Source organism: Platalea leucorodia (genome assembly GCF_965183815.1).
Source record: "Platalea leucorodia genome assembly, chromosome: 15".
NCBI lineage: Eukaryota > Metazoa > Chordata > Aves > Pelecaniformes > Threskiornithidae > Platalea > Platalea leucorodia.
In genome coordinates, this window is record NC_138837.1 from 9454771 (window position 1) to 9469630 (window position 14860).

The 14860-nt window shown below is 45.1% G+C and overlaps 1 protein-coding gene across 1 annotated transcript in view; it reads right to left on the reverse strand.

Annotated features, from left to right (window-relative positions):
* PAPPA (pappalysin 1) overlaps positions 1-14860 on the reverse strand; it is a gene marked incomplete at both ends in the record, with an annotated part of 177410 nt that overhangs the window by 82040 nt on the left and 80510 nt on the right. The window contains 2 exons of the mRNA XM_082327351.1: positions 2126-2217; positions 3837-3965. Coding sequence (XP_082183477.1) covers positions 2126-2217; positions 3837-3965 — 221 coding nt within the window. The remainder of the gene's footprint in view (positions 1-2125; positions 2218-3836; positions 3966-14860) is intronic.

The following is a 14860-nucleotide window of genomic DNA, read 5'->3' on the forward strand; positions in this document are numbered from 1 at the left end:
TATGACCTTCTCTGAATCTTTCCTCAGAACTTGATGAAGGCAGCGTTTGCCCAAAAACAACAGCAGCTGGTCCATCCTCGCAGACCCTGCACGCACACCGAGGCCATCACCGCCACAGCAGTTGCACCACCACAGTTGTAAAGTCACGCAACAAACATCTGTAAGGTCTGCGTCCATGCACCTTTCCATTGATTCAGCTAATTTGATTCACCCAAGTGAGTCCCCATGTTCAGTATTTCACAAACAATTTGATTTCATTCGCTTTTGTAATCCTGTGCAAAATCACAGACTTCCAAAGCCTATGAAAAACAAACAACTTTTTACCTCTGGAATTCCCCTTTCCTTTTCAATACAAGCAAATCTGAAAAATCACTTCCTCTGTAATGATGTAGAAAAACCTGTGTGTATGTTTTAGTTGCTTCATTTTCTAATTACAGTGCTGTCAGACAGGTTTTTTCCACCCTCTTAACCATCCCTGTTGCTGGGCCTGGAGATGAACGTGTACACAGGCATAAAGCAAGCTCCTGCACCCACCTGGCAGGACATCGCTGTGTGGTCCAAGGCTTGGGACACCCCACTCTTACTCCTGTCTGGGCATTTACTTAGAGCATGGTGCAGCTCCTGTCCAGCCCACACAACCCAGTTTCCTTGAGAACCAGTGTACACAGGGGAGGACCTGGGTCACGTCCTAACGTAATGCTGGGATGTGGTCAAAATACAGACCAGGACCAAGGAGCTCAGACCTGCTGCTGAGCAGGGTGATACAGATGCAACCATACAGCTCCAACCTGAACCCTTGCTGGAACCAGCCTCACACTATGCCTGACTTTTGGAGAACCCAAAACATTTCCATAAGTGTTTATCTCACTTTCAAAATATTATGACTAATCTTTCAGTGCTTGAGGCTCTAATGCAGCAAGTTACTTGAAACACAAACGTAACTTCAAGACCACCAATAGTCACAATTAGCCTCGACCATAAATACTCTTAGATTTCAATAGAGCAATTTACATATGTAAATATGTAAATAAGTACATCACCAAATCAGGCCTCAAGTCCCACAGCGTGGGATGCTGATGTAAAAATGTAGCCATTACGATGAGACAAGCAGTCCCCAGCTTACCACCCAAGGGAGACATGGTGCCTGTGAGGTCCTTTATATGTTGCTCCAGGCACAAGAGAGGATCATCCATTTTTTGCCAAAAAGAGCAGATTTCAGTCTCGCCAACATTATATTATCTGCTTAGGACTGATGCCCTGAGCTGAAGGCATGGGATCACTAGATGGGACAGAGTATTTGCTTGGTCAGTCCAGATAAGGAATCTCATAAAATCTCTTGAGAAAAAGCTGACTCTTTATAAACATTAACTTTGGTTGCAGAAGCTCTGAATGTTTCATCCTTCCCAGACCTCGCTGAGCCCTGTTTGGGAAATGCAATCCCACAACGCAGGGCTACCCCGCAGAAAGTGCAGCATAAATTGGTCTCCATTTCCCTTCTCTGCCCCCAGCATTCCTAGAGAGTTTAATATGTAAAGCTCACAACTGCAGCCCTGCAATCCCCGATAGCTCGAGCATCTTCTGGCCATTGTGCTTACAGGTTTTGCTAATCAGAGCAAACCAGGCTTGCAAATGAAATCTGATTAAGTAGTTTTCACCTCTGAAAAAGGGGATTAGCTAGACCTTTGATCCTCAGATATTGATTTGCAACTCAAAGGAGGTGTGACCTCAGCTGGACTTGCTTCTGGTCTCAGTCCCTTCCCCTTTCACTCCTCCTCCTGTTTACCAGAAAAAATCAGTTCATGTCTTCTCACGTAGCCAGATCTAAAGCCTATTGAAGCCAGTGGAAAACCACCCACTGACTTCAATGGGCTTTGGATCAGTCCCACAATGGCTGACTTAGCCTTAAGTCCTAGGCTGTTTCAAAGCCAGCAGAACCAATTTCCCATCAAAATGACCAGAAGCTGGGAAGATATGTTCGCCTTTCAAACCTACAAATTCCACCTTTTTTTCTCTCTTCCATGACAACTCTTCAGCTGGAAATGCTGAAAATACTGTTGATTTTTTCCTTGCACTCTGAGTAGAGTTGTTGCCCACCGTGAGCGGAAAGGCTCTGAGCCAGACTTACCAATGCAATTAAAGGATAGCTCCTGCAGGCAGAATAGGGAGCAGCCATCACCGTTGATCTTATTCATATCATCACATTCTTCCCCCAAGTCTCTGTAGGCAGGGCACACACATGCAAAAAGGAGTCAGATGGCAAATGGCATCATCCCAACAATTGCTGCAAGCCCTCTGCAGAACCCCAAAGCCCTGAAATCCAGTACAGCGGCTTTGTGTGCCGACCCTTAAAATACCTCTCCCTTTATTCTCCAGCCCTGACTTTCATCATTCGTGGTTCACAAGCTTGCCTGGCCACTTCTCTCCTGCACATGTGGATACCACTTGCTGTTCTCTGATGAGGATATGAGCAACTTCCTTCATAGATGGTGTGGCTGCAACTCAGCAGGTGGGGAAAAAGAGAACAGGAATCTCTGAAACTCTTTGTATTAAATCTGGAAGGGCCAGACTGTGACCCCAGCATGGGAATAACAAGGCATGAAGCCTGGTGCTGGGCTATTCCAGGTGACGGCACTCAGAGGAGAGCAGTTGACAGGGAGCAGGTGGTGTCGGGGATGGGGTCCTGCCTTGCGCCAGCCCACACGGTTGCAGCGGCGTGCGGGGAGAAGAGTGCGAACTAGATGAGAAAGGGGCTGCCGCAGCTGCAAGTGGGGCCACAACCAACAAAGCTGTGACACAGTCTGGTTCCTGCTCGCTCCTGGGGCAGCTCAGCTATTGTTCGACGCTTGCTGCAAAGCCACAAGTGATGTTTGAGGAATGTGCAAACATAACAGTAGGAAAAAGTTATGGAAAGCAAAATTAATCTGTCTTTCTCCACCTCTGTCTCCAAGACTGCCCTGGGTTCATATGTCGTTTGATTTTTCTCTTTGATTTCCCTGCCTGTTGGGCCTCATCCTGCAAATACTTGCTGCCAGGTGTATCATCTGACAGAGTTGTACTATGTGATTGCTGATCAGCATTATTTCAAGCAAATAATACTGGCTGGATTAGGCACTTGCTTGTTGTTACTTCCATAGTTTAAATAATTAAATTACCTAATGCCAGGAAGCTTTGAAGCAGGTGGCCTTAAGGGCCAACATAGTAAAAGATTAAACCCTAACATAGTTGTGAATGATTGTTTTACATTTTCAGTGGTCTGGGGATTGGCAGCTGGTGAGAGGGAGGAGCTGATTGAGAACATGCAATTCCCAGCACTCTCCCTTCAGAGGCCAAATCTACCACCTCCAAATGCATCCCAGCTCCGGTGGTCAGTCAAACAAGAGGCTGCACCAGGAACCTGACCCAACATGTGGCAAGGGTTTTACCCTGTCCACCAGCTGCCAGACACATGGGACATCACGTGTAAGGACAGCATCAAAGGCTGTGTGAATTTTTCCAGCACTTACTTCAGCTTCATATAGGAAATGTCATATACATTTATAAAGATACGGATACACAAACAAACAGCATAAACAGCATATAGCGTACTTTCATATCGATCCTGCTGTCTGGACTCCATTATCTGTATCTCTGTCTGTATCTACTGGTGCCAGGATAGCAGGGCCTAAGTTCCAATTAAATGTCATCATCCCGGTAATCATCAAGCACATGAGTCATTATCTACAGATGAGAGCCGGCCTAAACTAAGGAGACATCAGAGGTCATCAATTCCTTTCTAGTCTCAGCTTCTGGCTGAGTAGATGTGCACAGATTTATCTGTTTGCTTGCTCCAGACTTACATTTGGATAATCCCGTCTCCACAGTATCCACTTCCAGAGATATACACAAGCGCGGGGGAAGGCTCACTCTCCTCCGTCCCGGAAACAATGACGACCTGGTATGTGTATGTTGTCCTATCGCTCAGTTCCCTGCAAGACAAAAGGAAATATTAAGCGATCGGTACAACAAAGGCAGTAGCAAAGGGCAGAGAAGGAGATACTGAAATGGGGGCTGGCTGCCAAAAAAGCAAGTTTTAGTTGCTTTTGGGATTTTTTGCTGATGGGATTAATTTTTGGTTGGGTGTCTTTTTCTTGTGAGCACAATCAGTGCCACCTGTGTCCATGCTTGATTTATGCACAGCTCTGAAATAGGTGCAACTCTTGACTATTTGACAGCTAAACTGCTGATGAAAATCGTGCAGATAAGTGTGTTGATGCTATATCTAGACCCACTGTAGAGATGGCATTGCACTGACACCATGGCACTGCATCAACCCTCCTCACGTGCAGTGGGAAATGGTAACAGCATTACCAACAGTCGACAGTACTGCAGTATTTGAGAAACCAGCCCTGTGCTTCACTGTGTTTAGCCTTGGACACGTCTGCTCCCATCTCTCCACGTCAGGGACGGCACTACCTGCAAGTCTGTGCCATAGTTCATTTAAGGAACTTAAAACACCCTGTAAACACCGATTACTTCCTGAACAGCCCTGAGCTCAATCCAACTGCAGCTGGAGCCAGTGGGAATTTGCCTATTGATCTAAGACAGAATTGGACTGGGGATGTTTCAGTGATAGATAAATAAGTTATCCACTTTGCATACGTGTATTAGAACAGTAGAGTTAAAAAGGAGGTTTCTTCCTCTCCATAAGAGCGCGAAAAATAGGATCCACAGCACTGGATCATGGTATTAGCATCGAAATACTCACAGGAAGAATTAGCAAACTGTTACATATTTATGCAAAGCCATGATTACCTAAATCCTGTGCATCTGTAAACGAGGAATAATTTTTTTTACATGCAATACAGAAATAATATAAATGTTTAGCTTTTTTACAATGTCTTTTACATTATCAGAATTCAAAACGTTCCCCAAAGAAACTCATTACCATTATCCTCATTGTGCCAATTTGTAAAGCCACAGAGTGGCAAAGGCAAAATGATTTGCTTGAAGTCATCAATCAGGCTAATTACAGAGCCCATAACGCAGCCCAGCTCTTTCCTAACCCATGCCAGTCCTGTACTTACTACACTCATATTGGCCCAATTACTGACAGTAATATACATGTCTTTTTGTCACAGGAACTTGGTCAAAAAGCATGTATTAATGAAGTGTGTACTATGAAGAGATATATCTACTACACAGAGCAACAAAGCCATTGAAGTAGATATCAATGGACTGTAGTTACTGAAATCTTCGAGTTTGTGAAATAAGTATCTCCTTACAACATTCATTAAATTAACAAGCATGACTTAAACTCCAATATCACACATTATATTTTACAAGAAAGCTGTTTCTCATGGATACTGTGCCTGCAAAATAACTGTCATTGAAAGAACTGCACGTGAACAGCACTAGGATTTGGTTCTTTGTTACCACACTTGAAATGGGGAGTGAAACTCACTGGAACGAAAGCACAACACAACCGGCTTTCTCACTGCTCCGTCGCCTGATTCCTGCCGGCAATAGTCTGTAGCTCCTATGAGCTAAATTAGAGGATTCAGGTAGCACAAACACTATCTTAATTCACCTACAGATTGGGGAGACATCTACACAGATATTGGTATGAGTGTTTATTCAATCAAAGTGAAAAATTTAAAAATTCTGCCCTTGGGTCCTGTTTAAAACAACTGTTTAAAAAAAATATATAAAATTATAGGAAATAACTTAAATGGCCAAACACACACTGATGTATAATACTGAGAGTTTCCTCTAGATTTTACTCCCAGATAAATCCACTTGTTAAGATGGGAAGTTTCTGATACATACCGATGAAATCAAAGCAGAGGCAAGCTTTGATTATTAAAGAGCAGTTATTTCTCAAGATCTTTCTTCAAAACCATTCGTAAAATATTTAAGATTAACAAGTATACTTGCAGAAATGTGGATTTTGTCACTGGGGATCTGCTAACCACAAAAAAGGTTCAATTCTTAGAAAAGACTGTTAATACAGAACAGTTCGGGCAGCTATAACAGCTACAAAATAAATAAATCCATGCTGCTTTCTGATGCGCTGAGATCACACAAATGCAAAATAGTAGTTTTCGGATTCTGATTTTTTCTGTGATTTCCACCAGTACCCATAGGTGATGGGCAGGCATGTGGCTAAGAGCAGAAAGCGTGCCTCTGCGAGCGCGTTTTAGTATGTGGGAGTGTTTGCGTATGCTTGTGTGTACATGTAAGCAAACGGAAAACAGGAGAAGTTCACGTTTGTTTATGTACAGGGCGAGAAGTTGGCAGAACATAATGGAAGAAGACACAGCACTAAATTAAGCACGGGAGAGAATATGGTGTTTATGAATTATTAGGTGACTGGAGATGAGTGTGTATGCAGGTGAATAAGACAGACAACTGGAAATGAAAGTTATTAGGTGGGGAGAACTCTGGCATATTTAACTGTATGGATTGTGAATGCAAAACTGCACATGGGGAGAGTACCCTGTGGACATCGGAGAAGAGTGGCTGCTGGCTTTGTGGCAGTGAGCTTTGGCCTAATCCTGTCATCTGCTATATGCTGGTGAGGGGAGATTTCCAACTGCAGCCTGCTGCTCAAAAATGGAAAGCTCTCGGAGAAGTGATATGCCCCGACAGGCAAATGATTCTTATAGTTTAGTGACAGGAAAAAAAAACAAAAGGCCATTTCTTCTCCAAAAAAGAAGGTGAGCAAAATACTTGACATTAACTGATTTGTACTCACAATACCCCATGAGCTCTGAACGTAATATCCTTGTCTTAGTTTAAAATACAGAGAAAGGGAAGACAAATGCCTAGAGACATACAGGCACTGTAAAGCAACATCAGGACTGGGAGCCAGCTCTGCAGCCAGGGGGCCAATCCTCCCCATCCTCATCCCGGCTCCCCTTTCAGACCGCCCAGTTGAGAGCAACCTGGAGCCTCACAACCTTCCCCATGCCCGGGACGGCAGAGAAGCCTCAGGCTGTCACACCCGGGAACAGCACCAACAAACCAGCCAGGCCCAGAGGAGATCAGAAATGGGAGCACGTGTGCTCCAGGGGTGCTCTCCAGCATCACCCAGAGCTGGAGATGTGCCTGGACTGGGGCACTAGAAAGCCACCTTAGAAACTCAAATGCAAGCCATCGTGCTTTCAGTTCACCCTGGCCTGATGCAACTAGTGGCAAAAACCTGATTGAGCTAGATGTGGCATTTCACATCTCAACAACTGGAGCCTGAGATACTTATATCCTCCTGAACTGTTAAATATATCATATCGGCAGCAACTGAGGGTTTTAGCATTCCTTCACAGTACCCACATTTCGGAAAAATATAGCTGCTAAAGGGATGATACGTGCAATACTTCAGGCAGTAATCCAGTACCATAGTGAGGGAGGGAGGAAGGAATGCAGGAATGAAGGAGGGGGGGGGGGGAAGAATTTATTCTCTCCTATACGGTTATGGGGCACCAAGGTCAATATTACAGACTGTATCTGGAGATGTTAGCAAAACAAGCTCTGCTCCAAGTGGTGAAAAAAGTGTGATTTTTGACCATTTATTTTCTCTCTCGCCTTCTCTCTGAGCTGATGGCACACTAACAGCAATATTGTGCTCTTTCCACTCTGCCGTCAGGCAGGTCCAACACACGCCGGCTTCGTACAATGCTACTTAAGGAAGTGAGACAGAAGAACATCTTTAATGTTAAGGATGTGAACAAACACTCTTTTAAATTTATATCTATGGTCTTTTAATGACCTTTTCGAGAACTGAGTAAGCCACATTGATCGCTGCAGCTTCCGCCCGTGGGGAGGCAGTCTTATTAAAAAGCAATGACTCAAGCCCTCTGCTTAGAGGGGGAATTAGGACGTGCCGTGTGAAATACCATGAGGGCAACTTTCCTGTCTGCTGTGGCGAGTGACGGATCCAGGGTCAGAAATATAAAACCCTCTAATTCTTTTCCTGTTTTTACTGGGGAGGCCAGGCAGTTGAGTTAATCTTGCTGTGTCCTCCAGGCAAGGGACCTCTGCTTTCAGTCTGGGTGTTCCTGTAAAACTTACGGGAAAAATTGTACCTCTGGGAAGTTGTTTTTTACTCAGACCAAGGTGGGTTTAAAGGATCATTGAATTTACAGCAGCAACACACATGCCCTCAAGTGCCAGCAGACCTGCAAGGGGTGACGCTGCCCCAACCACATCTGCTCTGTGCCCACCGTAGGGCTTCAGCATCTGGGGACACAGCACACACTCGAGATGCAGTAAAAGCACCGAGGGAAAGCAAACATCCCATACCTCTCTCCCTACTACAATAGCATATATGTTTTTCCTACTACAAATTACAGCAGAGAGGGTTTTTATACAGCAAAGACTTGTTTCCAACAAAATTGAAAATATCCTTAAGGCTGATCCTAGCTTCTGCCCTATGAAAACACAAATGGCCAGAAAGCAATGAAAGCAGACAGTGTTCCTGTTATTCAAGGACAAGACAACAAGGTCTTAGGCATCGCCAATTAAATTATGGCTGTCAGAGGCAGTGTCACGTGAAACAGGCAAATTCTGCACCTCAAGTGTCCCCATGAAGGACGCATCTTTCTTTCACCTTAAATAGTCACCAAACTCTTAAGCCAAAAGACAACATTTCTTGGACAGCTCTCCTCAGCCCAGAATGACTCTGCTAGCAATGTCCCCATTTCCCTCTAACACCATCGCCTTTGCTCTTCTTCCCTAGCAAGGAAGCCTTGCTGAGCAAAGCAGGAAATCTGCTGGCAGCAAAGAGCAGCGACCCACATCTTCACTTGTTGCAATGCTTTGGATCAGCTGCTCAAGGTGGACTGAATACAACCACACACGGAAGAGCCGAAGGTCTATGCCATCTCCAGTCTCATCCTCCACAGCCTGGAGCTGTCCAGTTGGTTCCCCACATGCTGCTCACAGCCACTGAAAGTCCCAACATCATTTATAGAGGTCCTGGAATACCCCAAATACCCACTAACTCAGTGAAGAAGCACTGCACCGCTCAGACATGCTTAGAGCTTCCCAGTCTCAGGCACTGAACCAGGGCTCAATGTCTCTAGATCAGAGGAGATAACACTGCTCTCTTTATTGCTGCGTAGAGAGTGGGTCATTAAACTGCGCTGGGTTTTACCTCTCGGCAATGCCACCGGGGTGTCTGCAGGCTCCCCCATCCTCAGGTGCTCCAAAAGCACTTGATAAAGAGTAACCCAGAGGATGAGGTCACTTTGGAACAACCCAGATAGATTTGGTCTCCAGCTGCCATCCTTTCTCCTACGTTGGCATTGACTGTGCAAATACGATCGTTTTCTTGTTTTATCTCCTCTCTCGCACATGCTCCTCCTCGCCTTGCCTTTCCTTCTTTTAATAAAAATGGCATGAGAAGCACGGCAGAAGATAATGAAGAGAATTCCTGCCCGGCTCTGCAGTCAGGAGAGAGGAGGGGTGGGATGCTGTAAACAAAAGAAGGACGTCAAAAATCCCGAGCTCTTGCGATGGGCTGTTTTTTCAGCTGCGGTCCGATCTCTCACTGTTTGGATAAGCCCAGCGACATGGCAGGTGCAAAGGCCTCAAAACAAGTCTCTTGCCTCTCTCTCAGACACCAAGCTGACTCAGAAGACATAAATGCTGAGGCAACGGCCTTAGAGAGGCTTTTCTCTCTACCTGTGATAAGATAGGTCCCAACAGGGGCGGTGGGTTTGCTCTGTGCCCTCCAGCTTTTTTCATGATTTGTTTGTTTACAAGCAAATCAAAACAGGGTAGTTGAAGTATTAAATGAACACTCATAGGTTGGTTGGGAGGGTGGGGACTGGACAGTGGATTTCTGCTCCCAAACCCAGCTTAAACCCGAACTGGGTCATTCTGAGGAAGAACAACAGACCAGCCAATGACCTGAACAGATAATCTCAGCTGAATACTTGGTGGGGTATGTTTTGTACCATCAGGTGTCTGCTCTCTGCAGCCCAGAATCTCACCATTCATAGCAGTGGCATCAAGTCAATGCCCAAACTCAACTTTTGCTCCTGACTGTATGAGGAAGGTATCTCTAGTAACACCTAAAAAACCCACCTTACCCACTTATGCAATACCATCAGACCCCACGTATTTGAGATTGAAGTCAAAGGTTGAGGGATCCAATCTATTATGAAAAGGAAAATATCCTTTTCTTCATGAAATAATTCTACGAACCGAAGTCACTGTCACCTCTCATAATCACCACAAAAGCAAGACAGGTAATCAGTCTGCAGCTCTGCTCTCGCTTACGCTGGTGTAAATCTCAAGTAATTTTAGAGACCTCAGCAAAATACTCCAGGTTTAAACCATTGCAACTCAGCTGCTTGTCTGTTCCTCTGAGTTGCAAACATGCATTTGCTGATCAGATCAGCTCCCTGTCTGCACAAGATGCCCTCGCACAGGACCACATGCCTGGCTGTAGCACCTCTGCTCTGAAACCCAGGTCCTGGTTAGGACCTTAAACACATTTGGTTTTGAACATTTGTTTTTTACACAGACAGCTCTCTTCTGTCCTTTGTGCAAGAACCATAAGTTTTTAAAGTAGCAAACATATAGATATATATGCAACTGATTAAATCCAGCAGACTTTGATATAATCGTCCAAGTATTTGCCCTGGTACCAATTTAAAACACAGTAGCACATTTAATAAAAAACAAAGTTTGCAGCCAAGGCCTTAAAGATATTTCTTGTTTTTTCTCAAAAGAAAAAAAAAAATCAATAGATAATTTTATAGTCTCATGTTTAAATGATGACAACAACAAAAATTATGAATTTTTAAAGTGGGTGATACAAATGGAGGATCTAAATGAAATTGTGTTACAAATCCTGGGATAAAGTAAATCCTAGAGGCCCAGGGCCTCACATGGGTGTTTGCACTAGACAGGCAATTTCACGGCAGCACACAGGTTAAGTGTCAGAGCACCTGGTTGCTATTAGAAGCAGGGAAGGAGGGGGAAAATCTGTTGTGTTTTATTCACCGCTGCGATCAGACCCTAAGCTGAGACAGGAGTGCTTCTCAACATGAAGCTCAGACATGGCCACTGCAGGAGGGAAGGCTGTTATGTTTTGACCAAGGAAGGAAAGATCTAGGGCATGAAATGCAGAAAGCCCTATTTCCCACTGGTGGAAGCCAGCACTTCTCTACTGATTTCAAGGGAATGGTGCCAGTATCCACCACCTGAGGATAGTGCTCTGGTGTACCAGCACAGCAGGGAGAAAACAGTAACACGACCGGCAGGCAGGTTAGGGCAGGTTAATTGCTTTAAAGACCATCATTGTCACTGGTAAACCTTTACCTGTTGCATCGTGCCTCTTGATGAGCACTGCCTGATTACTCACACCATTAACGACATCCCGGTTGTGCCGTGGCTTCTCCATGCAGGAACGCCAGCGGCAGCATCCATGCGAGCTCCAGTACTGGTTCAGACCACACTGCAGGAGAATTGCCTGATGCACACCCTGCACAGGGTCTGGGACCCAACAACCACCCCTCAACTTTTGGATGTCAAAAAATGATGCTACCTTCAGCCCTGTGCCAGTTTGTCAGGTTCAGCCCTCCCTGTGGGCAGAAGGCTCTTCCCAATTTAGGGTCATCAACTTGGCAGAATAATGTTCTTCAGCTTCTCTGAATCCAAACCTGACCTCTAGGATTTCCTTTCAACAGGACTGAGCCAAGACCTGATTTTCAGAACTTAATACCCTCCCGTTTCCGTGTAATCCCACCAAAATGGTAAACAGAGGCATAGGAGCAGACGCTTGCAGCGCCTGATCCAAAGGCTCCTGAAGCCAGTGGAAGTTATTATGTGCATTTTCAGTAGGGCTTAGATTGGGCCCCAAGAGAACACAGATGTTTGCAGTTTTCTCTGGTTTCACCTCTACCATCCCTCAACGAAACTCCGCTTTGGAGGGTAAGGGCAGGAGAGCTGTGGCACTCCCCAGGCGGTGCTCCTAGGAGCCTGTATGTACATGTGCATATGTGTGAGAGAGACGTATGTGCTGTCGCGCACGCCACACAGCAGAGCACACAGAGATGGGCGAGGAGATGAGGTGACTGTTCCAAAGGAACATTTTGTCATTTCCCTCATTAGGGGCTCCGTGTTTTGCCTTAAGCCACTTCAGATTATATGAAATCCTACTAGCTGGTCTCCAGTGGGATCTTTAATGGTTTAATAACTGAACATTACTGAACATATTTCCACTACCCTCTTTCTAAAATCCCATCATGAGCTAATTTCCTCTATTGTCATTACATCTGCAACTGGTCTTACATTTCAGAAAAATCTGTACCACTGTGAATAAATGATCTCATTCACTGCACCGAGCTCTCAGGGCCAGTATTTTTAGTAGTAGCTGACAATTTGGGGTGCCCAATTCCAGGGACCCTCACTGGGCTACAATTTACAGAGAAGAATGAGCTTTATTTCCACCCTGCCCCTACCATCACAAAAAGCTCCAGGAAAATGCTGGAATTGGGGCATCAGGATGGAGATACCCAAAGTCACTATACATTCAAGAAGATCCTGGCAAAGATCAAATTTGGATGAAGCAATCACACGATGGGTGCCTTGGGCCCGCAGTGTGCTCAGTGCATTGCATGCCATGCAATTATACACCCAAAAGGCTTCTCTCTTGTCTGTCGCTGTATCCAACAAGGTATTAAGGACAGCACAGGTATTTTAGTCTTACTGCAGCATTGTTTTCAAATCCTTGCCTGTTTGAGTGTAGCTCCAAATTTAACAGAGACTTGGAATTTATTTCCTAGGAAAATATATTAAAAGAAAATGCCCAGGAAATGATCAGGCCAATAGTTCAGTAAAAGTAGCTGAAAAAAGCTGTACTGGCTGACACTGCTGATAAAAAGGTAGGTAACACATTTCTGCTGCTTCTGCGGTATTTGAGGCTCACTCCAAGTTTTACAAGAGAGTTATTTTTAAATCGTTGCATAACACATGTCTGTCCAATATTTCTTTCCTCAATCAAGCAAAGAAAATGCATTTGTTATTCCTGGGAGATTTCTGGTGCTTCTTATCTTATTTAGAGCCCAAAATAAAGATGCACACAAGAAGGCAAACATCAGAGAGAAATTATTATCCATGAGATAATGCACAGCCTAATTTACCACATATCTGAGACTGTTTCACCTGCAATAAATTATTTTGCCCAGCAGGAAAAGTCCTGTTTGACCTTCATTTTTTTTTTTTTTTCCTGCAGCTGAAAACTCTGCTACTACTTCTAGGTCATGAGTTCAAATTCCAGCCTGGCTGGGAGTGATTAAATATATCAATTCCTAATAGTATCTATTTGGTTAATAATAGGACAGCCGTTACTGTTCACGTTTTCAGGGACACTTGCATATGGCTAAGTTGTAGTCTACAGGTCTGATCTCTCTACAGCCTCTGTGTATCGCCCAAGAGGTGCATTGGAGACATGCATCCAATATAGCAGCAGTCCTTGGGGAGTCCCTGGCTGGAGCAGAGCTGATGCCAAAGCAAAATGGGGCAGTCCCTCTTCCCTGGCTCTTCCCGTGCTCTCGAGTCATTTCTTTGAGAGAAGCAGCTGGGGTCATTCAGAGCAATACCATCTTTCAAAGATAGACCCAGGCTAAAAAATTCCTCTGGGCTGCCCTGTCTCAGGATCACAAACCCATAAAGATATAAACCCGCCCTTACTACCTTATTCTTGCATCATGTGCGGTCGAGCCAGAACAGGAGCTACGGGTTTTGTCAAGTGCCAGCTATAGTTACAGCGTTACATAAGAAACCGCAACAGCAAAGAATCACACATCTATCACTACAGCTGGCACCAAATGGCATCTTTGCACAGGCTTAGCAGAAAAACTGCCTACTGAATGGGCACAGATCGTCAAATTGTTCTTTCTCTTCTCCAGGGCAGGGTTAAGGCAATTTGGCAGAGGGTGGTAAGGGAAAAAATTGCTCTATCTGTTCTGTGTGTGGGGTCAGGAAGCAGGTTTTATTCTTTCGCAAAGATAACCTGGCACCTTTAATGAAGAAAGCAAGAAAGAAGGAAAGCCATCAGAATGTGGCTTCCAGCTGTCAAGTCACATCAGCCAAGTGGAGATGTATAATCCCTGAGAGCAGCAGCACTGCTAGCCTCTAACATTTAATTGTGAGCTCTTTGAAAGAAGGCACCTGGCGTGTTTCTTCTGTAAAATGCCCGGAACGCTACTGGCAGCTATAAATAATAACAACCGCTACCTCGGTATTTAGCAGCACAACATATGTGAAGGAAAGATGCAGGAACAGTAGATGGAAAAGAAGCAGTTTTCCTTCTCCTGGCTTACCGAGCCGTTGGTGTAGAGCAGGGGTACGTGCTCCTAGCTGGCACAGGGAGCAGCACCAGTCACCCCTGCTGCCTTCCTGCCCAGTCCCAGCTCCCGGCTGCCATGCAAGCCAGAAGCAAGGCCACACTCTTTGGGAAAGGAAAGAATTTCCCCAGGGGGTATGTTGGCGGTGAAGATGCTGCTGGGTGGAGGACTCTCCTTCCTAGCAGCACTTCACCTCTGTTAGGGTCAGATGAGCCTACGACCAGTTTCCCCACCGTTGGAAGGGAAGGTGTGGGACAGGCAATCATTCCATGTGTTTCTGTTCTTTCATCATGGGAAATTTCCAGGTTCATTAAGCAGAAATAGGGCAATCAATACTGGCTGCATGAGGAAGAAGCTGAACAATGCAGCCAAGGCTAGAGAGAGCCTCGGAGAGACGTGAAGATGGACAATGCTTGCTAGCGGATCGCCAGCACCTCCGCTGAGCTCCAGGACTGCTACGCTGTCCTACACCAGCTGAATATTAGATTTCACAACTTTGCCAAAACTGACCACAGGCAGCTCCA